Source organism: Mchenga conophoros, linkage group LG8 (genome assembly GCF_057382185.1).
Source record: "Mchenga conophoros isolate Kocher_MC1m ecotype Shallow Benthic linkage group LG8, M_conophoros_male_GT1.1, whole genome shotgun sequence".
Classification (NCBI taxonomy): Eukaryota; Metazoa; Chordata; class Actinopteri; order Cichliformes; family Cichlidae; genus Mchenga; species Mchenga conophoros.
The window spans coordinates 914,947-942,867 of NC_140533.1; the positions used below are offsets into that span (position 1 = coordinate 914,947).

Consider the following 27,921-nt stretch of genomic DNA (forward strand, 5'->3'; position numbering starts at 1 on the left):
CCCACACACACACACACACACACACACACACACAGAAACACACAGACACTCACAGAAACACACAGACACACACGCACACAGACACTCACAGACACACACTCTCACACACACACACACACACTCACACACACACACGCACACAGACACTCACAGACACACACTCACACACAGAAACACACACACACACACACAGAAACACACACACACACACACACACACACACAGACACACACAGAAACACACAGACACTCACAGAAACACACAGACACACACGCACACAGACACTCACAGACACACACTCTCACACACACACACACACACTCACACACACACACACACACAGACACTCTCTCACACACACTCACACACACACACGCACACAGAAACACACACACACACACACACACACACACAGACACTCACAGACACACACAGACACACACGCACACAGACACTCACAGACACACACACACACACACAAACATACATGGACACACACACAAACACACACACAAACACACACAGACTCACACACACACACACACACAGACACACACAGACACACACACACACACACACACACACACACACACACACAGACAGACTCACACACACACACACACACACACACACACACACACACACACACACACACACACACACACAGACAGGTGATTAAAATGTGCTTGTAGGTGAAAGAGAATCCTCACAGTGTTCCTACAGGCTGCTGCTTACCAGGAAAGTAGAGACGCAGAAGATGGTGAAGGGTTGTGTGTCTGTCTTCTCAGCATCATGTAAGATAAATGTTCTTTGAAACAACACAATTGGTGTTTTCGTTAAATGTCACAGAACCTTTACTGTGTGCACATTCCAGTATAATGTCTTTGCTTATTTTCACCACTCAGTCTTTTAGCAGTGCAGCATGTCCCAGTCCAGTTTTACCACTGCATAAAAGAAGTCCTTTTTTCTTCACTCATCTTCAGCTAAATTGTCCTTGTCTGTTAGTCTGGTTTGAAGTATGCACATTGCCATTGTGCTCCGCCAACTCAGTGGCATTTTGATACCCCCCCTTCTTTAATGCCCTCTCTATGGAGAAGTACAATGACATCCCAAGGTTTCAACCACAGCTCATCCCATCAAATATTACCCAAGTATGGCAGCAGTCCCTGATCTCTTATCGCGGTCCTGCAGTGGAGCTTCATTTGCCATCTGGTAAACCCCATGGATATACCTAGATCAGCATGAGGAGTCATTTACACCATGGTGAGATAAGTGCTGCCTGAAAATTGGTGGAATCCAGTCAGACTTGCTGATTATAGTTGACAGCTCTTTGCAACTATAAGGTAATTAGGGAATATCAGGATAAAGCAGAGTGATCTGGAAATTACACAAACATCGTGGTGTCTGAAAAAGACCATCGAAAGGAGAAACGATGCAGGATAAATCAGTCATTAGTATCAGCATCATCAGGTAGTATGTGCACAACTGAAATTACTCCCATGCTTTCAGAGCAATTAAAATGAAATCTCCTGAACTATTGAACAGCAGAAGTACTGTAGTCAGTGTTTAATGAGCAGTGATGGGAATAACGGCGTTACCAGTAACGGCGTTACTTTTTTCAGTAATGAGTAATCTAACTAATTACTATTTCTTTCGTTACAACGCCGTTACAGTTACTAACAAGAAAATGTGGTTACGTTAGTAGCTGTGTTCAGGTTACCGCAGTTTATATCAGTTGCACGGAAGTAGCTGTAAGTAATCTGGACGCTGCATCTTTAAGCAGCTGTGCGCGCTCCCGTGGACGGCAATCACTTTCTGCCCGATGATCACTTTCTGCCCGATGATCACTTTTTGGCACAACACCTGGAGCTAAGGAGGCAAAACAATCGCACGAGTGCTGCTGTTTGACTGAGGAAGAATAAAGGAGTCGTGGTAAGACAATCACATGACCACTTAAAGACAAAGCAACAAGGTGACATATACCAGCTTATAAACTGTGTTGATCGGCCACGTAAAACCAGAGTCATGATAAACAATATATATGCGGCGTTTTTACCTCAATAGTTCCGTCACTTTTACTGTCTAAGGACAGCGCAGCGAGACCTCTGCTTATGAGCAAAGAAAACCCCCAAAAAGACAAACAAGAAACAGCCAAACAGTGTTTGGAGTGTGTACTTAATGTGCTGTCTTGTGTAGTTGACGTGTAGTGTTGTGGATAGTTTTGTGTTGTGTGTCAGAACAATGAGGCAAAGAAATATCACTTTTTCTACTCGGATTTTACGTTATATGTCTGATTTTAGATCAATTGTGTTGATACAGTAAAAATGAACACATAACTATAAATTCAGACACGTGAGGTTGTGCTGATGATACCAAACACGGCAAATAAATAGTTTTTAAAGGTGAAATGTGGAGGAAACATCAAAAGTAGTTAAAAATGGCCAATTATAACCTGGACCCCAGAGTGGTAAACATTTTTTTTAAGTAACGCAATAGTTACAAGTAATTAATTACTTTTAGAATCTTGTAACTCAGTTACTAACTCAGTTACTTTTTTGAAGAAGTAACTAGTAACTATAATTAATTGCTTTTTCAAAGTGACTTGCCCAACACTGTTAATGAGTGCTCCGTGCAGGAGAGAAACAAGTGGCAGTTGGAAGTGGTCGGTCAGATTGGTGTGACTGAAACACTCCACCGTCTCCAACATAGTGTGGTTATGGAGCACTCTATGTTATCAGGGTCGCGGAGGCTGGAGTCTCAGCTGTAATAGAGTGAGAGGCGGGGTACACCCTGGATGTATCGCAGTCTGTCGCAGGGCCAACACGGACAGACAGCCGTTCAGAATCACCCAGAGTACCTGGAGAGAACCTATACAAACTCCACACAGAAAGGCTCCAACCAAAAGACACCACAGAGTAAGTAGACTAGTTCAGACGCTTACCACTTCACTAGCTAAACAACTAGCTTTGGTGACGGCTAAACATCAATAGTACTAGGAGAATGACACTCTCCGGGTCATCATGGCTTAATGCTCTTTCAGCCTCTGAATCCACTTCTTCCTCCTCTGCCCTCCTGATGTTAATAAAAATTTTCAGTTAACTCTGTTAAACGTTTTTTCTGCATCTAGAGACAATACTGTTGTGGGTTGCGTGCTTCTCCCATACACTCTTGCAGTATTGCTCTGTCTCCAGCCTTGGTGGTGCTGTGCTGATACTGTTCCCCTGCCACTGTGAGAACACCTTGGTTGGTTCTCTGGAGAACCATGTGCCTTCTATTTCTCGGGTATACCAAATCAAGCGGCAGGCCAAGACTCTGAGTCTTTGCTTGGCAGACTCAGTGACATTACGTTCTTATCTCCCTACTATTAACACTAACAAAATGCACTCTTCTGTGATACTATCTTGCTTGGCTGCTGCCTCTAAACATGCGTTGGTGGTTCTCGGTGTGCGGAGCCGGATGCTCGGGTATGTACTGTAATTGATTGTTCTGTAAACTGTTTGAAATGTTGTTGTTTTTAATGCCTTGGCTGTATTTTTAGGTAAATAGCTGCAAAGGTTGTACAAAGGTTTTTAAAATTTACAATTTATTTTGCATTACAAGATACGAAAAGGATTTATTGTATATGTTTGTGGTTTTTACAGTAAAAAAATATAACTTTTTCTACTCTGGTTGTATGTTTTATCTCTGATTTTAGATGAATTGTGTTAATATAGTATGTCAAAATGGAAAAAATAAATGTAAATTCAGACATGTGAGGTTGAGCTGAAAAGAACGACACCAAACAAGGTGAGGTAAATAGTTTTTAAAGGTGAAATGTAAAATTAAAAGTAGTCAAAAATGGCAGATTATACCGTGGACCCCGGACAGTTAAATAGAAACAGACAGTTTTGCATTTTGCAGCTGTTTCCTGCTTATTACACAGAAACTACCAGAGGTAATAACGTGGTAATAACTTATTACCACATTATTACATTCCTGTTTCTTTCTTGTTACCCTAAATAATGCAGTATATAACACAAACTAAATATATATGATTGAAGTTGAGGTGCCCATGTTATCAAACATAAAACTTTGTGATTGCTGAGAGAAATTCCAATAAAAGTTTCCACAGGCGGGAATGATTTCCTGTGTCATTCAGTGGGACAGTTGGGAAATCTCAGTCTCTCACTGAAGGTTTTCATGAGGCTAGCATGCATGTCAGGCAGGGGGGATATTGTCCAGCATTCTCCTTATCTTGGAAAAATCTGCGTCTCTGATACTACCTTAAGAAAGTCCAGTCCAGTTCAGTTTACTGGGCATTTATGCTCCTCCACAACAACCACATCGACTCGCTGAATTAAAACAAGGGTCGCAGGTTTCTTGATTCTTATAAAGTCTACAATCACTTCCTTGGTCTTTGCCACGTTGAGCTGCAGATAATTCTGCTCGAACCGCTTGACAAAGGAGTCGACCACAGCCCGGTACTACATCTCATAGCCCTTACTGATGCATCCAACACCAGAGTCATCAGAAAACTTCTGAAGATGGAGGTCTCTGTGGTGTAGAGGGTGAAGAGGAAAGTGGGAGAGGACGGTCCCTTGTGGTGCCCCTGTGTTGCTGATCACCTTGTCAGACACACACTGTGGGAGACGTACATATTGTGGTCTTCCTGTCAGGTAATCAACAATCCAGGACACCAGAGAAGCATCCACCTGCATCCCTGTTAGCTTATCACCCAGGAGGGTCGGCCTGATGGTGCTGAATGCGCTGGAAAAGTAAAAGATCATGACCCTCGCAGTGCTCGCCGGCTGGTCCAGATGGGTGTAGATGATTGAGAAGGCAAATGATGGTCGATGGTGTCCTCAACTCTACAGTAGCACTCGTAAGCAAAGTGAAGGGGACTCTGATGTGGCCGGACTATAGGTCGAATCTAATGATGAGTCTTTCCAGGGTCTTCATGACGTGGGAAGTCAGTGCCCCAGGCCTGTAATCCTGGGGGCCACTGGGACGTGGCATCTTTGGTACAGGGACGAGGCATGATGTCTTCCACAGCACTTGGGCCCTCTGTAGACCCAGGCAGAACAATTTCTGAAAGACTCCACAAAACTGGGGGCAGACTTGCCTTCATTTGTCTTCGAACCTGGCTGTGAGTGAAAGTGACAAATGAGGGAGGGGTGTCAGGACTTTCACAGAGACGCAGTGGAGTAGCTGCGGATCGGAGGCTGACTACAGGTAGGTTAATAGGGGGGGTGAGCATTACCTGCAGTGTTGGATCTGTTGAAAAACACATTCAACTCGTTTGGTCTGCCCCCAACTCCCCTGCTGTTAGTGAATCCAATGATGGTCTTCATGCCACTGCACACCTCTCTCATGCTGAGTTTCCTCTCTAGCTTTCTCTCAAAATGATTATTCGTCTCACTGATCATGCCCTTCAATAACACCTGAACCGTTCTCACCTCCACTCTATTGCCCCCTCTGAAGGCCCTATGATCTCATTAGTCACCCATAGGTTATTATTTTAGCAACCATGGAGAGTCCGAACTGGAACAATGGAGTTGGTGCAGAAGGTTATGTAATCAGTGATACACTCAGTAAGCCCACTCATGTCCTCACCGTGAGGCTCACAGAGTGTGTCCCAGCCCTGTAGTTCTGCCAAGGCCTCCTCTGACCATCTCCTAATGTTCACAGGCTCCCTCTTCATAGACACGTAGCAGGGTGAGGTGAATCAGGCTGTGACCTGACCTACCCAGTGGGGGAGGTAGGAGGAACTGTGTGTGTCCTTGACATTAGCATGCAGTAGGTCTAAAATTCTCTCCCCCTGGTGGGACAGACCACGTACTGTGTGAAAGTTGGCACCGTTGTGTCCAAGGTGACATGGTTTGTAACCGGGCTATGGCAGAGTGGAGAAGGTCCCATGCAGCTGTGGAGTTAGCAGGGGGAGGAACACAGACAACCACCAAGATCACAGGGGCAAATAATACAGCCAAGAGCGCACAATCCAGTGTCCAGACAACAAATCTGTTCTTTGACTGTTACAGCTACACCACCGGTTGTTAACAAAAGCATCAAGCCTGCCCCCTCCTTTCTACTTACCATTCGCAGCGCTATCAGCCCGAACAGTGTGGAAGCTTTCCACAGATGCATTGTCATCGGGAATTTCCTGGTGCATCCCTGATTCTGTGAAGCACATCAAGCTACATTCCCAATATTCCTTCTGACTCCTGGCTCCTCCATTGTATTTGGTAGCGACTGAACATTGCCCATTACGACAAGAGACAGCTTAAGCTCCCTCGACTCTCTAGGTCACACCGCAGGTAACAGTTGTGTCACGACAAGGAGAATAAAAACTGTAAAACTGAGAAGTTTTAGAGAAAACTAATACAGTGAGCTCTGGGAATACTTAACCCAGCTTAATTCATCCCAGTCAGTATAAAAGCACAGGACACAAGATACCCTGTCTCATACTGTGTGAATACTTGTCCAGTATACTCAGGTATACTAAATTACCATCTGATGTGTGTTTGCGTATTTTTGTTTGTGTAATGTTGAATCCACACACACACACACACACACACACACACACACACACACACACACACACACACACCAGGAGAAAAGATTTCCTCTCCTTTCAAAGTGCTGCTGTGCTGATGTATTGACCCGTGCTGTCTGACATTAGACATCAGCCTTGTGAGCCGTGTTTGTGCCACGCGTATGTTTGCTACAAGATGTGTTAAAATGTGTTGCTATGGCTAAGCCTGTTCTCTGTTTTTCTGCTTATCTAACAGGGCAGCGAACGCCTCTTCTCTCTGACCATTTGGACGTACATGGAGACCCCCACTTGGCCAGGTCAGTGTGCCTGTGTGTCTGTTACACTGAGTCAAATGATCTGTATGTTCCAGGATTAGTGAGTTAACTGATACAATCTACTGCACAGCTACCACAGTGTGTGTGTGTGTGTGTGTGTGTGTGTGTGTGTGTGCAGCTGGCTGTCTTTGCAAGTGTGTCTGTGTGCACAGGGGGAGAATGTGCTGACTGCAGTCCTTTGGTTCTGGGCATGCCCATTAGAAGTGGCTATAAATCGTGAACGCAGTGCTCTCACTGTGTCAGCAGTCCGGCCAATGAATGGATATTAAACGCCACAAAAAAGCCTCTTTAATTCTGCCTGCATCCGCCACACCACTGCACACTCTTTGCCTCTTTCTCTTTATCTAGCTACCTATCTATCCATCCACCTTTTTTCTTTCTTGTTTTCACTTCTCGACCCCACCCCGCCCCCATCCCCTCAGCAACATAAAAAAGAAGTGGGTGCTTCAGCCCTGCCAAGCTTGTTGGGGTGAAAATATCCCAGTAAAGACTTGGGTATCTTTTATTTAGCAATAGCTTCAACAAAATATTATTTACAGCTAGTTATATTGGCCTTTTCCTCAAAAAGATTAGCTTGTACATATTCCCCCTCACTATGTTCTTTATCAGCAGACAGGCGGGTTGTTTAAAGGGAGGAACTTGAGAGTTTGGGTGAAGAAGAGCACTGAAAACATGGAAGAGCAGTTGTTATTTATTCAGAGACACTTAAAATATACTGTAATGTCTTCTTTTTGCCTGGGATCAAACCCTCAGTCGGGTGAGGCTGTGTTGCAGTGTTTGGGTGGTGAACATCCAAACGCTTGTCTGTGAGTGTTCGTGAGTGTTGTAGTGCAGACTCCTAACTGCTGGCAGTAAGCTCTCATTCCTAATGCTAACTGGATATTCTCTGCAACTCGCTGCTCGGCTCCAAACCTCCATGCTGTTCGATCATAAAAAATGTATTAGTATTTCGATTCAATTTTAGTTCTGAAGCATGACCCTGGCTGTAGGTGTGGCCATCTGTGCTACTGGCACATCGATACCAATCTAATCGGAGCAGGAAAGATCAATGATAACCAGCTTAGATCAGTGGAAATGTAGAGTCGAGGAGGTTCGTCAGCAGCCTCGCTTGTTGCACACACACGCCAGAGTGTTTCAAAATGGCTTCATTATGTTTGGTGACGAAGATTTTTGTGTTTGATGAGAACAAAGAGCAAATGCAAAGGGTTGAAGTGCGGAATGTAGTAATTAAAGCGCTCTGCTGCACTTCCTCCACTTCCTCCTTCGTCTCTGTCCCAGTTTGGCCTGATTCTACTTCCATCAGTGTTCATCAGCAGGCTGCTGACTGGGCCCAGTCACACTGACACAGCAGCTAACTGGAAAGTTGTGTGTGCCTCAGTCAGATGCTCACTCATTTGTTTGATTCCTTTAAATTTAATTGATTTCACCGATTTGTCTATCGTCTTCATCATTAGTCTGTTTTGTGTATAGCACCTGCAAAGACATGGTGACAGGTTTTCAGGGACTGCTCTTCGACTGTGAAACTGAAAACAGCATAAACTAGAGAACTCATCACTGTGAGTGATATGCTGTGTGAGGCTGTGTCACTAGCTGTGAATGAGATGGCATTCAGGGAACCCGTCAGATTGGTGACAGGAGATTAGACGACCATCATATAAATATCTGAGATGTTTTTCATTAAATAAGCAGAAACAGCTATTGGACTCCCCTCAGTGATCACTTTATACCAGCACCGCACAGCACCGCAAGCAAGACTAATTCTGCACAATTGTGCAGAATTAGTCTGACACAGCTGCAGGTCTTGCAGGTCTGCAATCAAAGTGCTGCTTCTTTCAATAGTTTGACACCGTTTCTGTTTGGACACGTCCTAAGAAAGCACATCTCTTTTTTTGTGTTTTTGGAACCCAGACAAAGACTAAAACATAAGAGACTCTATGGTGTATAGTATTTTCTTACTTTATAAAGCTTTTGAAATCTGTGTGGTGATGGCTGCTCCTGTGAAGCTTCTCAAAATGAAACATTCATTAGAGCCCTTTGACTGCTCACAGGTTAATGGAAGCTTTTGGGAAAGTAATTTAACCTGCACTGGAATGTTATGTTTTATATTTGTTACATATTTTCTATTAGACCAGTTATACTATTAGTTCCATAGTATATACTGAAAAGTAGTAGACGTGTGGGCATCACTCACATATAACATTCAGTGAGAACGTCTCCAACAACCGTCATCCAACACAGCTGAAAAAAATGTAACAGCTTAGCACATGAGTCACTGTGGGTCAACCAGCGACCACGTCCTACCTGCTGAGTAACTGTAGAGCAGGTCAGCTACTAATTAGAGGTTTGGGGGTTCGTTCTCAGGCTGCTCCGGTCTGCATGCCAAATATCTAATATGATGCACACACTGGAGTGTGGATGTGTGTGAATGTTTAATGGAAAGCACAGAAAAAAAAATGTTTGTATTAATGAAATATCTTTTATAAGATCCTCAGGTGCTCAGGTGGAGTAGAAACATGCTTTATAAGAACCTTTCATATACATAATTTGCTCTGAGATTAATAAAGGTTAATAATGATTCAGTCCATTTACCTCAGGCTGAGGTCAAAGAGTCTGAACAAACTCTACACAGCAAGCAAATGAGGCTGCACCCGGCTCGGGACGACACTCACAGGGGCCCACAATGCCCCCCAAAATCAGCCACAGCTGAGTCGAAGAAAGAGGTTTGAAAAGCTATAATAGAGCTAATAAAAAGCTGAGTGAGTCTGTTTGAGAAGGAGCTCCACGGCCTGCCCAGTAACAGTTAGTGACCAGAGCGTGCAGGTAATCACAGAGCCAGCCCTCCTCATCACTTCATGTTGACGTTGACCTTTTTTCTTTTTTTTTTTGCTTTGAGCAGCTCGTTCACTTAAATCTTCTAAAGATGTTATTTCCTTCATTCCACTCCACATAGTATGGACTCATCCAAGACAATGGGATTAACTAATGATGGATCCCTGGTCCAGCAAACTAATCCAAACTACCTAAGGCAATGATGGGAGCTGATTACGCCTGACTGGGATTAGTGGAATTCAACCCCATAGTCATTAGTAACAGGGAAACTATGAGAGGTTATTTGCTCCTCATTAAAAATTAAAGCTTGGCTTTAATGGTGATAACACAAAGCAACTGCCAAGTTGTTATAGGACCCTTACATTATTAATAGAGATAAACAGTAGCATCTGTCACTAAAGACAAAAGACCGTAAAGATGATATGACTGTTTTACTGACACACAACTGCATGAAATTGCAAATACAATATATTTCACCCTGAAACGGGTAAAAAGGCTCAGTGGGCACAAACTGTGACCATTTCACTCTAACTGTGAACAGACAGAAAGAGAGAGCACGGGGCTGTAAAAGCTTCTTTTTATGTTGCTTAAAGTGATGCCCAGTTGTCTATGAACTGCTTTTAACACTGCTAGAAAGGTCGTTACAATTAAAGAAGTGCTGCTGCAGCACAGAGAAATGGAGAAGAATGTGATGTGAGAAAGAAGAAAGATGTCAGCACGACGAGCGGCAGAGAAGCTTTTAGCCTTTCCTTACACGAGTAATGTCCAATTACTGCTGTGTCTGAGGCTGCAGCACACAAACTTCAGGTTATGGCCCTCTGAAATGGACTAATTGTCAGCTGCCGTGTATCACAATCAGCCAGTACGTCCTGTGAGCCATCCAGAGGAAAGGCACAGTTCACATTGAATATTCATGTTTTTGTATTGGTTATAATAGGCTCGAGCGCACTCGGGCAATGATTCCAAACATAATCATGAATAAGCTTTCCCACTGCACTGTCTGCTGTGAGCTTAGATGACCCCCGCTCTGTTGATGCTCCTCATCATGTGTACCGTTAGCTTTAGCGCACTTCGCTGTGACTTCAGAGCTTGCAGTGACCTCATACAAAGCTTTTGTTATTAGTGTTAGTAGTAGTAGCAATATTTTTCGTATTAGCAAGGCCCACAGCAAACGAGACGTGTTCTTGCCTCTGAACTGTGACACTTTCAAAGTGGTTCTGCTTTACATTGTACGTTAACTTTAATATCTTTTTTTGAATACAACTGTGTGACGAGACGACTACAAACACCCACAGACAGTAATAACTTCTGATGGATTTGGATTGTTTATGTTTATTATTCATCACCTCCTCCTGCCCAGCTCTCTGAATGTCAACAAAGGGACATTTGTCTCAACTATATTTTTATCTACAGTCTCAATGGTGACTAGAATTGCCAGCAATGATAAAGTCATCCAAACAGCCACAAGCAATTCAGTATTAGAGGCTAACCGCATGATTTGGTCTCAGAAGTAACCAGATGTACAAAACACACATTCAAAAGAAGGGAGCGACTAAAATCAGAAATTGGACTTTCACCAGCAAAACTTCGGTATATGGTTTCCGTCAGGTCTCTGGAAAAGCCGGACCCAAAAGGACCCACACACATGCGCAAAAAAGTTGAAACGAGAGGAAGGAAGGAAGACCAAGACAAACAGAAACAGAGGGTCTGCGAGGACTGGAGGGCAGCTTCACTCTGAAACAGGCACAGAGGCAGGTCCTTTGAATCATTCCCGAGTATCTGAATAAAGACTAAACTACTTATTTTACTAGTGTTCATGTCAGAACGTTATCCTTGTGCTGGTTTTCTTGGATATTTAAAAGCTTTGGACAGATTTCCAACAAAAACTGGGATTATGTCCGGTGCCGAAATTTCAGGTTTGGAAATTACAAACTATGACAGGTTTGGTTAGATGTGACTACTTTAATCTTTCACAGGGCTCATGCTCTTCTTCCTGGACTCTCACCCTGCTATCTCTGGCTAAACCACACTAAAAAAAAAAAATGAAACGTTGACTTTAATTAAAATTATTTTGTCAACAGGTTCCATGAAATTTTATCTTAAAATGTTAGTTTAAAGCAAAAGTCTTTAGGTCATCTAATTTAATAAACTTTCATTAAAGTAACACAATCCTTTTGAAGTGAGCCAATTTTATAAAACTACTTAGGATTAAAACCTAAATCAAGTTATGTTGTTTGGACATGAATTATGTATTTACAGGTTAGATTTGTTTTGTTAACACATTTCTTGTTTGTGGTATTTAAATGTTAAATTTAAGTTAGATTAATAAAAATATTATATTTTCAGCAAACTTGTGCTTTACTAATTAGTTTTACATAAATCTACAGGTTCCACACAAATGAATTTAGTACAAGCCACTTATTTCTCTTATTTTCTTTATTATTTTTTTTATTTATTCATTTATTTGTTTATACATTCATTGAACATTTTTTTTTAAGAAAACAACAGCTGCACCACACAGTATTAGCCCATTAAGGTTAGTAACTAGTAGTGTGCACACAGATGCAGCATAAAGATAATGATTTTAAATTAAATGTCTCTGCCAGAAACAGAAGAAAAAACATTTAAGATCACATAATAGGCTGACCACAAAACCTTTAAATGAACTGTTCACCTTAACAGCCACAATCCTGGACAGCATCCCATGCCAAATTTGTGAAGAACCGAATAAACAGGTTCCAGTCACCAGGTTAGATTAAAAAAAAGTAATAGTAATAATAATAGTAATAAAACAGTCTACTAATATTCCCAAAATCATATCACCATCACAAATAAAACTTTAATAAAACATGCAAACATTATGGTCTGACAATAAAACAGCTTGCCAGTTTTCAGTTTTTTGCAGCAGCTTAACAGAACTCATTCAACACTTGCCACTGTCAGCTTTTATTTTACCTCTGTATAGGGAAAAAACTCAAGTGGCAAACATTTTAACATGGAAAGAATTGTTTGTTTTTGACAAAATACACATTCATCCTGCATCCTCTCTCAATGAAACCCTTTAAATCTCAATACTTTGAATAATCTTTTAGACAGATTCCATGCAAATTATAACAATGTGACAACATTAGTTATTCAAGATTTGGTTTAATACAGATAAAAGCTACACTAAAATTACCAACCAGGTATTCTTTGAAGAGGATGCTTGGGTCTTCATTCAGGTAAAGAGGTAGTGCCCTGAGGACACACTCCCTCCTCTTTTCAGTAGCTTCATTCTGGAGAGAGTGACAGAGGTACAGAAAGAGAAAACAGAAATAGTTTAGGATGACACATTATATGCAAAATGAATGACATATCCACTGCAGAGATAGACATGTACAAGACCAATTAATGACCACATGGACATGAATAGTTAACCTGTGGGCAGGGTTTCCACCACATTATATATGTCCATATTAAGCAACAGAGGGAAGGACAAACTAATACAGCATCTTTTTGCATTCCAAAATTACTTACAGCTAGCTGTTTACATTTGAAAGTGATCTTATAACGCCATAACATTTTGCTATGAACAGAAAAACGCTGTGGCTGGGGCCAAAATTTGTCTAATTTTCCTCCCTGCAGCGCCTCCTTTTTTCTTGAAGACTTTTTGAGCTGGTCAGTGTATTGGTCAAGTTGCGCAAGAAACCTCGGAACAAGTGGAGCAGTAGTAATCCTCACAAGTTCTGCTTCCACCTAAAAACATGTCAACAAAAGTGGGCGATAAACAAACAAGAGAGAAAAACCGATCAGCTGATCATTGATCAGTTTCATGATTGAAGGAGAAACAGGAGAGGGAGGAGAGAGAATGAGAGGAGAAGAGGCAGCTGTGCAGCAAACACAGAATAACTCCAGCTTTGTGTCTTTTTCATTGTACCTGAAGTCCGGGACAAACTGCTCCTTTTCAGCTCAACACGAAACGCGTAATATTTTCTCTGAATACCAGACGATTCTGTTTTTTAGGGGACGGTTGGCAACTCTACTAACTAACCCTATGAATAAAATAAAGTTCACTATCAGTAACACCGTAGCACCCACCCAGCTGTATAGAAACTGCTAGCAATAACATATAACATGCTAGCTAGCACGCAGTACGAGTTATTGTAACTGACTGTAAAAAGTCAGCACAACGAAAATAAACTCCACCTAAATTTGGTTTATATCTGACCCAGATAGACTGCAGGTCAGAACTTCTTACCTGAAGTTCAGTTCACCGCCTCGGGTCTCTCCTCTTGCCTCCCCTTTCCCTCCTCCACCTGCTGGCCTCCACCACTTGCTAATGTTACTGAATCTGTGGAAGCTCCGCGATGCCACCACACGAAGTAACGAATAACGAGCCTATCTAAATCCCAGTAACGTGTTCCTGATTTTGGCATAATAACTAGTTACCGTGCTCATTACCACAATAATAACGTAGTTACTGTAACGCGTTACTTAATAACGCGTTAGTCCCTACACTGCTCATTATGCTTCTTCTTGACCTCAGTTAGCAATGCCAATCTCTCACTTTCAAGGCTGTCCTGCGTCTCTCCAGCCGGATAAGGAGAACAAAAATTTACCTCTGCCTTTCTAGGTTTTTTGACAGCATATGCTGGGTGATATCGATCAGTTGGTTTGTGCTTGAGGGAATTAATGCTCAGTTCTGGGCACTCCAAGTTTCTAAGCTTTGTCCTATAATTTGCCATCTTGTACTTGAGGCTAATCTTCCATCCATAGAAACTACTGAAAGATCCTTGTTCTCTTAAGCATGGATGTGCTTTGATTGAAGCTTCAGCTTCTATTTCCAAGTTTGCAGGATATGCCTTAAACATCATGATTTTCTCAGCTAGAGCTTCTAAAATGTCTGACTTAAGTTTGTGTCCTGGGTTCAGAAGCATTCCATTTGATATGAAAGCCTGGTTTGCACTTTGAAGTTGCATCTCCACGTCATACGGAAACTTTGGTATTTGGAATTCTGCAGGCCACTGAGATAGAGCTGTTTCTGAGTCAGAGGACGAAAGTAATGTCAGAAGATGATAGTGATGTTTCTTCCCCACTCTGGTTCATCCCAACTTCACCAAAGTGTGAAGCATCAGTCAGACGGATGACTTTCACTGTGCTCTTGTCCTGAATATCATCCATTCATTTAAGGTTGATAAACTCATTATCAAAGTCACTGTCCATGTACTGGCGTCTAATGTCCCCCTGAATATCAAACTGACGTTTGGTCTCATCCGAAAGCTCCTCCACAGACTTTGGCATGCCCGATGCGATCGTCAGTTTTTCAGTATTGTTGGAAGCAAGGATGATCCGCAGTTCTACTGGTTCAAACATCATTCGATTCCGTGCTTCAGTCTAGAAAAGAAAAATATATACATGAACAGAAATCCAGATGTCAGCATAATGTTTCACAACGGTACTTAACAGAGAACTGAGAAAAATTCTGACTAATCTCAACAAAAACACTGATTAAAGGTTTTCTTGTCTAGAAGATGTATGGATGGGCCTAACAGACTGTTAGATCCAACAAGTCACCGGGAGTTAGAGGCTGAACATCACAATAAAGCCAGGTGCTACTTTAGGTGCTTATGCCAGTGAGATTAAAGTGCATATTGAGTAAGCCGTTAATTACAGCTGTTTATTCACATATTCATTGTGTCCTTTTGATGTAAGGATATCTTTCAATGTAACCATTCGAAGGGGACCAATGAAGTAGTCATTTGATGGGTACTTCTCTGCCGGTTCATCATATGTTATCAAGGACATTTTGTACATGGTTGCAGTTCAAAAGCTGCTCCCTAAACCAAGACGAAAACTTGCTGACAATGAAATTCATTGTACCCTGAACAACACATATTCTTATTATCTCTCCAAATTCAGGTAGCCCATCAGTAAAACCACAGATAACTATCATTCTATTTCTGTAGTTGATCCCTCTATAGTCTGCACTTTTAGTTATGTTTACTTCTGTCATGTCAGGATACATCCATTTGAAAGGCAGAGAAATGTCATCTTTCAGAACCTCAAGATGAACTCTTGATGCACTTGACACTTCAACTCCAGCTTTCTGTGGATGTAATGAGTGTAAGTGATAGGCAATCAGCAGTTGATGTTTCCTTGACAGTGTTAGAGCAACATTCTTAAAACACTTGGTATGATGAGCCACTTCCTTGAAAAAAAAAGTGTTTTCCCTCAAATCGCATTGTCAATAATCCAACAAGAGGGCCAAAACATCGGATCATCTGGGGGTAATGTTCCAAGTAGTGACGCTTTGGCAGAAGGTTTTTGTTGGGAAATGCTTCTTGATATTTCTCTCTGTGATCAGAAATTTTGATCTGAAGATATCCAATTGATTCTTCTGTATGGATCTGGGCAACAGCAAGTTCCACTATCTACTTTAAATCCAAAATGATTTCCCACACTGGATCACCATCAGGTATAACATCTCCAATCAAGAAGGGCAGCAGTCTTAACAGAGTCCAGTTTTCAGGTGCATTGTCACCTATTGTATTTTTTCTTAACAATGTTAAGAGAACTGGAGAACTGCTGGACGGGCTCACCTGAGCCTTCAGCGAGGACAAAAACAGGTGCGGGGGCCTGCTGGGCAGTTGCCGCTCCCCGCCGCGGAGTAGGTACGGGCGCAGAGACTAGCGGAGCCTCAGCTGGCCTGGAAACTGGAGCAGGGACAAACTGGGCCCTGGCCCCCCTCACCCGAGGAACTGACACAGGTGCAGGAGATGGCTGGACTGCAGCTGCCCTGGGCGGAGGAGCACCGGAAGGCAAAGGAGCAGGCTCAATGAAAACAGTACCATCAAAAATAGGTGACGACCCTTTCCCACCACATTTAACAGTCCGTGCAGTCTTAGGTTTAGCAGTGTTCACAGTCTCAGAAAAAACAGACTCGGCAAACTTGGGTTTTAGCTTGTTCCCACCCCAACGAGCAGACCTCGAACTAAAAATCCCAGACGAATGCTTATTGTGATGAACTAGCGTGGGAGGATTCAAACCAAAACTGGCCTCCCAGTCCAAATCCTCGTCGAAAAAAGAAATCCCGAAAGTGTCTGAGGTAAGTTCATAGTCTTTACTGTATAACAGCTCAGGTGGAGTGTGGAAAGTGTAGTCCTTTTGACTCACCACCGGAGGTTGCTCAGACGTGTCCATATGACAGCGATGTGAGCGCCATTTCCTTTGGGCAGAGGTAGCTGGCGTCGTGAGCAACTGAGCCTCCGGTGCACAGAATGGTGACGCTGAGGATGGAGCATGAGCGCCTGAAGCCATGCGGAGGACTCCCAACTGAAGCAGCGGCATCTTGAGTGCCAGCAGAGCAACAGGTGGAGACTTCTGGCAGCTCCGGGGACCGCCGAGAGCCAGCCGAGTGCCATGGAAAATGCGCCCAACGTCAGGGGTAAGCCATGGCTCCCAGCGGAGTTCCTCCTCCAGCTGGGCAAAGGCTGCTCGGCGTCGCTCCTGAAGTTCAATGTCTGCTGGGTCCATAGTATGGTCGCGATCTTCTGTTATGAGTAGGCTGTGTGCAGACAGGAATCATGGACCCAAAAGTGCAGACACTCGGAGGCACAAAGTAAACTTCAAAAAACAGCTTTAATGCTGAACTAAAAAGATACCAGAACTGAGACTTTAAACATAAACTCAGGCAAGCAGACAAAACACACAGCAAAATAAATGGTAGATCACGACACAGACACAGAGAAACACAGGGCTTAAATACACAGAGGGAGCAATCAGGGAATGAGTAACAGGAGGGAAACACAGCTGGGGCAAATGAGGCTTAACGAGACAAGGGGAAGCAAAACCAGATACATTAACCTCAGACAAGGACCTTCAAAATAAAACAGGAAACATGACACAGACTGAACTAAAGACACAGACTCGCACGCACTGCAACAGAGGGAACAGAGACGTGGGACCAGGGCAGACACAGACACTGACTGGACACGGGGATATAGCAACTAAGGATACACAGAGACGCGAGCTAAACAAGGGGATACAGCTGACAGGGGAGACAGAGCAACTAGAGAAGACAGAGACATAAACCATAAGACAGAACTCAAAGAAAGCAAGACTAGAAATAATAAATAATATAATAAACTCAAAAACCCTGGGACAACAACCCAGGCATCCTAACAGTTCGTGGACCAATATGTGGACGGTTTGTTTTATCTTTTCCCTTATAGTGAAAACTGACAATCACTTTATTTAAAGAGTCCAACGTGATGTATTTTTTGGATATGAACATACCCAGACACTGTGCAAGTTCCACTGGAACAACACCTTCCAAAAGATTGTGGAGTATGTCAGGTGGATATCCAGTTGACACATGAAAATGAGAAAGATTTTCCGTCAGCACACACGGCCTTTTTACTCCAACACAATGTTTTCCACTCTCTACTGCATGTTTGACATGTTGTTTGTGCAGGTCTTTGGATCGAAGACTAAACTCTCCAGAAAGTACCGGTTTGGTCTGAAAGTCGCTGAAGCGTCCTCTGCAAAATCGACAAACATACACTCCTGAAAAGCTCTCCACAAAACCTGCAATCCCATGAGCACCTAGATTGTCTGCAGCTACACACTGTACCGTGCCTTTTATATTTTTTCCAGTCTGTGGGACAAATACCCCATGCTCCTCCAAGACAGCGAAATCACACAAAAGAGGTTCAAGCACTTTTTCACTTTACCCATATTCTTTGACGTAGCTGCTTTTAAAATGGAGCACTGTAACAAAAAATAATTTCCCCCAGGGATCAATAAAGTATTCTGATTCTGATTCTGATTCTGATTTTACACAGTATTGCCAAGTACATGGATGACAAAGAGGAGTGTTGGTCCTGGGATAAGTTGCTTAATATTGTATCCTTAATATTAATATTGTATTTTCTTTTTTGAAGTACCGAGAGGGTTGCATACTTCAAACTCATCAATGTAAAGCATCACAGTAATTCTCAATTCATCAGCAGACAGGAACTGATTTTGTTTGAAAAAGTCTGCATCTTGAAATGATCTGTATTCTTCTTGCGTAGTTTCAGTTTCCTTGGATTGAGCATTGTAGTTTTCTACTATGTCATCTACTATACCATTCTTTGTTAGGAGCTGTTGTAGGGCCTGCAGTAATGGTATATATTGGTAGGTATGGTTGCTCTCCTTATCCAAAATATATTCAATTGGTTCAATTACATGGAACTTTTTGCTGAAGTACTGTTTCTGCTTAAAAGCAGTCCCAAGAGTACCGATATTTCCGAGTGTTTTTGTCAGCGGGTTAGAGATGCAGACTGCAGAGGCCAAATCCTCAATTTCTTTCACATTAAGATTAATATGACTGCTTTGTACAAAAAATGGTAACTATGGCATTTATTGCAGTCAAGGATGCAGAACTCATCAGGAAGTGCAAGTCCTGCAAAAATTCATCCACTGCACTGCTTGGAACATGGAGTACATTTTCCAGCTTAAGCAACATCGCTGAAAATTTCTCTTCTATCAACCTCTCATCACTTTTAGAGATCCCTGCCTGAGACAGATCTTGCGCTTCCACCTGACCTTCGTCGAATACTCCACTGTCTTCATGTTCCCCCCCTTCAAGAGCTGGCCTTTTAAAACTGCCTCTTACTGCTACTATTCCACCTTTAAAGTCACTGTAAGAATAACCAAGATCTATTTTTATGTGATTTGAATGTTCCTTAGATGTTTGTCCTAAATGTACAACCTTTGAACATGCATGGGACCGTTTCATTTTCTTTCAGATGCAAATTTATGTGAGTAAAATACTTTTCAGAGGTAACTTCAGAGAATCCAAAAACATGGCAGCTGAATCTGGCCAGTGACAATGGTTGCTGTGATTTCTCTCTGTTACATGCATGACTTGAATGTGCATGGACAACTAATATATGGGCAAGGATATGGGCGCCAGTGCCCATAATCTGGATGTTTTAATCTATGTTTAAATAACTGGCCCCCAGTTGAGGTCTTTGCACTGCAACCTTTTCACTGCCACATTCAGATCTGGAGAAGAAATAAAAGGGGTGGGTCAGTAAAGAAAACTTGACTCGTAAAACAGTTTTCTTTTGAAAAAGTATGACAGTTCACATACCACATGCAAGCTCAGCAGTACCACATACACCACATCAGTATAAGAGGGAGCAGGTAAAGGCCAGGATCTGAAATTTAGAAAGCAAAACAAGAAATTACAAAAAGTTAAAAATTATTGATTTAATTACAAGTAAATAAAATCTTACTCAGAAGAAAAGCAAGAGATCGACACTTCCATGTGCCAACTTTCTATAGAAAAAATTATCATCAGGTCTGTCAACCTTCTGTCTGTCCAGTTATATTTCGTCAATAATTTCATTTAAAAAAAATGTAATGTTTATTTAACAAAATTTATTTTACAACTATGTTGATATGTATAACTCTGCTAGGAAACATGCTGTCTTTATAGACCATTTTCACATAATACAGATGACAGAGCACAACAATGGTGTCACAGTGGCTTTCGGCCCTCAATTTTTGGATTTTAAATGTCACAACTTCATGCTATCATTGTTATCCTATTAGATATTTGTGTGATTCTCAAACTACAATAAAGCAAGTGGAAAAATATCCTAGAACCCCTTCAGCTAATCCCTTTAAAAATACCCATTAAAAATGTGTCTTACACGTTCTGCAAAGTAAGGACATGTTAGCAGTCAATATAGTTGTTTACAATAACCTGAGATAAACAGACACACTAAATTGTATCATTTGTACTATTATATCTCATCTTAATCCCAGGTTTGCTCTATGAGGGACATACTTCATCTGTGCCTCTAGCGCACGTTAAAAAAATTACAAGCGCAAATGTTGCATTTTGGGGAGAAAATTATTTTGATCGTAGAAAAGTTTAATTTGAGCGAACAAAATTCATTTCTGCATGCAAGAAATGAATTTCATTGGTTTCTATTATCCATATACACTCACAATAACAGCCCCTCTCGCTCAGTTGTTTGCATTTGCTCTTGCTCAGATCTTAGTTAAATCAACACCGCTTATTCATATTCAATAAACCTGTGCATTTTGTGTTGATGAGACGTGATTGAAACATGTTTAGATGAAGTAAGGTGAGCTCTTGGAATATTTTAATCCTTCACGATTTTGTCATTTTATTCCAAAACTGTTCAATAGCTTTTACCCCAATGCTACTTGGTCACTTAAATACTACATGTTATCTTCATATTACATAATGTTCAACAAAGTCTAAAGTCTGGTTAACATGAAGTTAAATGGATCTACAACAACTACCATCCTGCAGGGGGGCTGGGGCGTAACCCTGAAGTGACAGCTCACCAGTCTATCACACAGAGACAAACAACCATTTGCACTCACAGGAAATTTATAATCACCCATTAACCTAGCTTTATTAACTGCATGATTTTTAACTGTGGGAGGAAACCAGAATACCCAGAGAGAACCCACTACAAACTAGTCAGAGCACAGATTGGAACCCAGGACCTTCTTCCTGTGAGGCAACAGCGCTAACCACCACACTACCAATCGGTACTGAAAAACAGGAAAGGCGACTCAGCTTGACTGAGCTGGAGGCCTTCCTCAAACCACGATCCAGAGTTGTCGAGATGAAATCACATGCAGTGTTGTGAGATTTAACATCGCTATATTATTGACTTACTTCACTCAAACATTATATGAACAATTTAATATACCCTCTCTGCATTCATGCAGTTTCTACAGTCTATAGTTACAAGCTTTAAAGCATGAGGCAACTGTGCTGAATACACGCAAGATGCTTACATAAATCCAAGAGATGGCCAATCCCTTTTTTTCAGTGTATCTCTGCTTGTCTATGGTTGCTGAAGATGATCTGGTTGTGATGGCTTTATCTCATTGCTTCATACTTGGTTTACAACCAATCGCTGAGAATTAGCACCTTCAAGTCTTAGGACTTGGTTCTCCGATGGAAAAGGGTGGAGTGCAAACTGCCGCCAGAGCTTACTTTATATTTTTACATGCTGTAGTGCCATTTTTGGGAGTATTTCAAGTTGCTATACATCATTACAACTGTTATAGCCCATATTTTAATAATATGTATGCATTAAGTGCATAGTAACTACATAAATTGCAAAAAAGTGCAATAAACTACAAAAGAATTGAAAATCGTTTTTGTTCTTTTTTACATACATTTCTACTTGCAGAATTTTAAGAGGTTTATCCCTCAAAAACTTTAAATCCAAAAAAGTTGCAAAAAAATAGTTTACAACAACAGGAAATTTATTTTGAGTGTCTTCATAGTTTTATTTTTGAGATACACCAATTTTTATATACTGCAGGAAAAACGAAAAACAATCCTATGATGCAAATTTGCAAAGAAAACAGCAGGTGCATCAAAATAAACTATTTCCAGCAGTGCAATTCGAGTTCTAAGCATCCCAGAAACTATTCAGAAAAGTCAAACATGACTTATAAAAACACCAGTATAGGCTTTTAAGGCCTACAAGTAAAAAACTACATTTTCCGCGAAAATGACATCACTTCCGGTTTTAGGCAGGTAATGGCGGACATTTGCGTCTGTTTCAATGTGGGAAGTGTTATGAACAGCTGATCGGATCGGCAAAGCGTGTTTCTGGAATATTATGTTTTTGTTCTTGCAAGAGCTTTTTATGCAATTTTTGCAAAGCTTTATGTGGAAGGAAACCGTGACCTAGGACAAGCTAATGGCATAAGATGTAAGTACAACTCCTCCGGTTTCATATGCAAAAAAATTATTGTGCTAGCTTAAGCAGTTCCGGTTCTGCAGGGATTTAAAAATAGTTACGCAAAACGGAGCGTGCTGCTCTGACCGGCTTTAAAGGGTTAAGTAGATCTGGATGATTGGGGATGAATGGATGGAACATTTCATATGATAACTAACAACACAAAGTTGCAACAGGCACAAAAAAATTCCAGTTTTATTGCATGTTCAGTTCTCAGTTGTCTGGAGTAATCCTAACGACAAGCCAGATATAAAATAAGATAAGATAACATAGGACAATTCTCACAAATACTCATCAGACTTTAAATACATGAACTGACCACTCAAGACCACAAATGCATAAACAGCTTTGACACTTTTATTTATTTATCTTTTAGAAAACGTTATATCAAAATTGTAACTAAGAGCAAGAAAGAAATCACTATTGAACATTTAATATCCACAGCACAAAAGCAGATTTGCAGAACATGATTATCAGTTTGGGCATCTTCCTGTAGGAAGTAAGGCCTCATTACTGAAATGAACACTGAGTTCTCTTTGCCTCCCTTTAATAATGTCCACAGCCTATAGAACAGTGAGCTATATGTGTGAATACAATAAGTGTTCAGTCAAAAACTTCCTGAAGTCAGAAATGCTGAGATCCAGGAAGTGTGAGGCTGCAGTGTCCTTCTCCATGAAGCACATGAAACTATACTGGTAGTCAGAGATGGGCAGTAACTCGTTACAAGTAATGTTACTGTAATCCGATTACTTTTTTCAAGTAACGAATAATGTAAGGGAATATTATTGCAAAAAAGTAATTAGATTACTGTTACTTTCCCATAAGCACGCTGCATTACTGTGTTGCATATAATTAAATTTTTGCCAAATGCAAAGTGCATCAAATTAAAAGATTAAAACTAATAAACTAAATTTAGACAGAGGCTTTGATTCAGTTTTATATGACGGATTATGAAGAAAAAGTCAAGCTGGGCTGAAAGGTCTACTGCTTTATCATGGATTCAGGTTGTGTATCATGTTTTTGAAAAGTAACTAAGTACTAAGTAACTAATTACATTTGAAAAGAAATGATCAGTAAAGTAACTGGATTACTTTTTTGGAGAAGTAATCAGTAATTAGTAACTATGTTGGATTTAAAAATGGCTGTGGTGATTAACAGAGGAAAGAACTATGTGTTAGTCAGAAGTCTGATATAAAAACATCCAGCTGCTGCTGTCACATGTTCAGGTCAGGTGGTTCCACCCTCCTCCCTCTAAACCTGGTTCTTCTCTGACTTTTCTCTCTCTCACTTCTTTTTGTGTCTCTCTCTCTCTTTTTATTCTCTCGTTTATCATTTTGACAACAGCGCAGCTACTTTTGTGAAATTGAGAAAAATGTTTAAGTCAGCTTTTCTCTTTTCTCCACATACCTACATCCATTCCTCTTGGCCATTAAGATACGTGTTTATGACTGTGTGCATGTATATTCACTCTGTGTGTGTGTGTGTGTGTGTGTGTGTGTGTGTGTGTGTGTGCACTCTTAAGAGAGAGAGTGGAGCAGACATGAGTAATTTCTGCTCTGCACAAAATACTTTATATGATACTTGTAGACGATTTGACTGCAGTGAACCTCCTTAGATTTTTCCTGCTTAAGTTTAAACACACATTCAGACACAAACATTTAGACACACACACACACACACACACACACACACACACTCCACAATTCATATCAAAGAAAAAGAAACATACTGATTATTTTATATTTGTGTGAGAAAATAACAGGATGTTATTTTCTCACACAAAAAAACAGGATGTTCACTCACAGTGCGTGTTAGTTCACACAGGTGTTCTTCATCGCCCATGTGTCACATCCAGCTCTGATGGGTTGTGCATGTTTCTCCTTCGTCGTATGAAATATTTAAAGGAGTGAGAGAAAATGTTCATGTCTTTTATACAATAAATACTGTGGAGTGTAACTTGGAGCTCTCTAAGAGAGCCATGATTGTGTCTTAGGATTAAAAATGTGTTGAGATTAAAAATAATGTACTGGTTTGTCTTTCTCTGCTCTAATGGAAGAGATCAAACAGCCTGTAACGGGATGCTCTGTGTTAGCTGGAGAGCTCAACATATCAAATCAAATCAAAATCAAATCACTTTTATTGTCACATTACATGTGCAGGCACACTGGCACAGCACATGCGAGTGAAATTCTTGTGTGCGAGCTTCACAAGCAACAGAGATGTGCAAACACAACAACACAAACGAGCAAAATACAAGAATGGCCAACCTGAAACTAATAAATATATGTACAATATATAATAGTGTATGCATTTCTGGATGTGTATACTAAATATTTTCCTACGTGTGTGTGTGTGTGTGTATATCAGACTGCTTAGGTATGTTAACCTGGACAGTGAAAACAGTGTCTAAAACGGTGATGCATGTTAGTCATGTGATGCAGTCATGTGACCAATTAAACTAAAGTAGCGGAGGGCATTACACAGCAGTTGTTTTGTTTGCTCTCAGTTTTGACAGCCCTATTAAAGAATAATACAGTGGGGCAAAAAAGTATTTAGTCAGCCACCGATTGTGCAAGTTCCCCCACCTAAAATGATGACAGAGGTCAGTAATTTGCACCAGAGGTACACTTCAACTGTGAGAGACAGAATGTGAAAAATAAATCCATGAATCCACATGGTAGGATTTGTAAAGAATTTATTGGTAAATCAGGGTGGAAAATAAGTATTTGGTCAATAACAAAAATACAACTCAATACTTTGTAACATAACCTTTGTTGGCAATAACAGAGGTCAAACGTTTACTATAGGTCTTTACCAGGTTTGCACACACAGTAGCTGGTATTTTGGCCCATTCCTCCATGCAGATCTTCTCGAGAGCAGTGATGTTTTGGGGCTGTCGCCGAACAACACGGACTTTCAACTCCCGCCACAGATTTTCTATGGGGTTGAGGTCTGGAGACTGGCTAGGCCACTCCAGGACTTTCAAATGCTTCTTACGGAGCCACTCCTTTGTTGCCCGGGCGGTGTGTTTTGGATCATTGTCATGTTGGAAGACCCAGCCTCGTTTCATCTTCAAAGTTCTCACTGATGGAAGGAGGTTTTGGCTCAAAATCTCACGATACATGGCCCCATTCATTCTGTCCTTAACACGGATCAGTCGTCCTGTCCCCTTGGCAGAAAAACAGCCCCATAGCATGATGTTTCCACCCCCATGCTTCACAGTAGGTATGGTGTTCTTGGGATGCAACTCAGTATTCTTCTTCCTCCAAACACGACGAGTTGAGTTTATACCAAAAAGTTCTACTTTGGTTTCATCTGACCACATGACATTCTCCCAATCCTCTGCTGTATCATCCATGTGCTCTCTGGCAAACTTCAGACGGGCCTGGACATGCACTGGCTTCAGCAGCGGAACACGTCTGGCACTGCGGGATTTGATTCCCTGCCGTTGTAGTGTGTTACTGATGGTGACCTTTGTTACTTTGGTCCCAGCTCTCTGCAGGTCATTCACCAGGTCCCCCCGTGTGGTTCTGGGATCTTTGCTCACCGTTCTCATGATCATTTTGACCCCACGGGATGAGATCTTGCGTGGAGCCCCAGATCGAGGGAGATTATCAGTGGTCTTGTATGTCTTCCATTTTCTGATGATTGCTCCCACAGTTGATTTTTTCACACCAAGCTGCTTGCCTATTGTAGATTCACTCTTCCCAGTCTGGTGCAGGTCTACAATACTTTTCCTGGTGTCCTTCGAAAGCTCTTTGGTCTTGGCCATGGCGGAGTTTGGAGTCTGACTGTTTGAGGCTGTGGACAGGTGTCTTTTATACAGATGATGAGTTCAAACAGGTGCCATTCATACAGGTAACGAGTGGGGGACAGAAAAGCTTCTTACAGAAGACGTTACAGGTCTGTGAGAGCCAGAGATTTTCCTTGTTTGAGGTGACCAAATACTTATTTTCCACCCTGATTTACCAATAAATTCTTTACAAATCCTACCATGTGGATTCATGGATTTTTTTTTCACATTCTGTCTCTCACAGTTGAAGTGTACCTCTGGTGCAAATTACTGACCTCTGTCATCATTTTAAGTGGGGGAACTTGCACAATCGGTGGCTGACTAAATACTTTTTTGCCCCACTGTATCAGTCTGTACATGCTCCACATAGCTAATTTTCACTCACGTCTGCAACTTTGTACTTTTGTGTTACTCGCAGCAACAGTACTGGAACGTAAGTGTTTTCGACCATTTCAATGTGGACGCACAACTCTGTGAAAATGACTGAAAACGCGGTATGGACTTGGAGCGTTTTCAGTCGAAAACGCCGTTTTCATATCTATCCGGGCCAGTGTGGACGTAGCCTTAGTCCTGGCCCTCTGGTGTTCTGTGCCTTTGGTGGGAGGAGACAGACGTTTGAAATCTGGGTATCCTGGTAGCACTGGGCAGCCCTCAAGTCCTGCCAGCCGGACTGATGCCAGCATCATTACCTTTTTAATTATGCTTGATCCACTGTGTCCATGTGGAATTCTCAGGGTTGCAGCACAAGAGGAAACGTGTTTTAATAAATGTCAGACTGGATCCTTATTGGCAGCTGCATGCTTCTGCTGCTTCATCACTTCCACTGTAGCACCTACTGGACTCTACTGCAGTGTGTGTGAAGATGAATATGCAAGTTAGTGTGTGCATGCAGTTGTTTTGTTCCTGCTCTATACTCTGCTCTTTGTATTTAACACAATACAAATGCAGACAGAAGTGACATGTGAATTTGTGAGTCAGTCACTGAACTAACACAGCCTCAGCATGTTTGTGTTCTCTGCTCATACGGGCGTCATGTTGTCCCTAACAACAACAGTCACTTCAAACTGCATTAGATTTCTTCATATTTCTTTACGGCTGCAAGTAGGGGTGACGTGGGCCGCGAATGGCCCCCAGGCTGCGAGTTTGAGACCTCTGATCTAGACAGTCACAACTTTTTCTTGTGTTTGTTTGGTTTTTGTGTAAGATAAAGGAATTATTAATTACATACGATTTTTTGACTGAGCTGTCTGTTACAGTCATGATTTTAGTATAGATAGAAAAGACTGAAATTAGTGTGTCTGGGTCGGTTGTTTGATGCCTGACCCCTCTACAGGATTAGATGTGCTTGAACAAACAGTAAACCTGACCTGATCTCATTCCTAGAGCACAACAAAGTGCAGTTATGAGCCAGCTGCTGGTGCATCGTGTGATTTTCTGAACACGTTTGTATTCTTCACTTTATATTTGCAGTGTTTTTTATCCATTAGTTGTTCAGTTCTGTTTATTTTACAGGCTTGTCTGGAATGAACATTGCATTTAGGTTATAAACTCAGTGTTACATGACACCGTTTCATGCTACCTACTTCATGCTACTGTCCCAGTACAGCTTTACATGGATTAACAGAAGAAAAAAGTCCCGGGCTTATAGTCCTGTAACAGATGAGTCCATTGACCACAGATGAA

The 27,921-nt window shown here is 41.5% G+C and overlaps 1 protein-coding gene across 4 annotated transcripts in view; it reads left to right on the forward strand.

Moving 5' to 3' along the window:
- The window catches only part of LOC146567875 (RNA binding protein fox-1 homolog 3-like), a 597,530-nt gene that overhangs the window by 228,906 nt on the left and 340,703 nt on the right, over window positions 1-27,921 (forward strand). For all 4 annotated transcript variants that reach the window (XM_085283551.1, XM_085283549.1, XM_085283552.1 and 1 more), the window contains exon 3: window positions 6,768-6,828. In XM_085283551.1, the coding sequence (XP_085139677.1) occupies window positions 6,807-6,828 (22 nt within the window). In that variant the 5' untranslated portion in view covers window positions 6,768-6,806. The remainder of the gene's footprint in view (window positions 1-6,767; window positions 6,829-27,921) is intronic.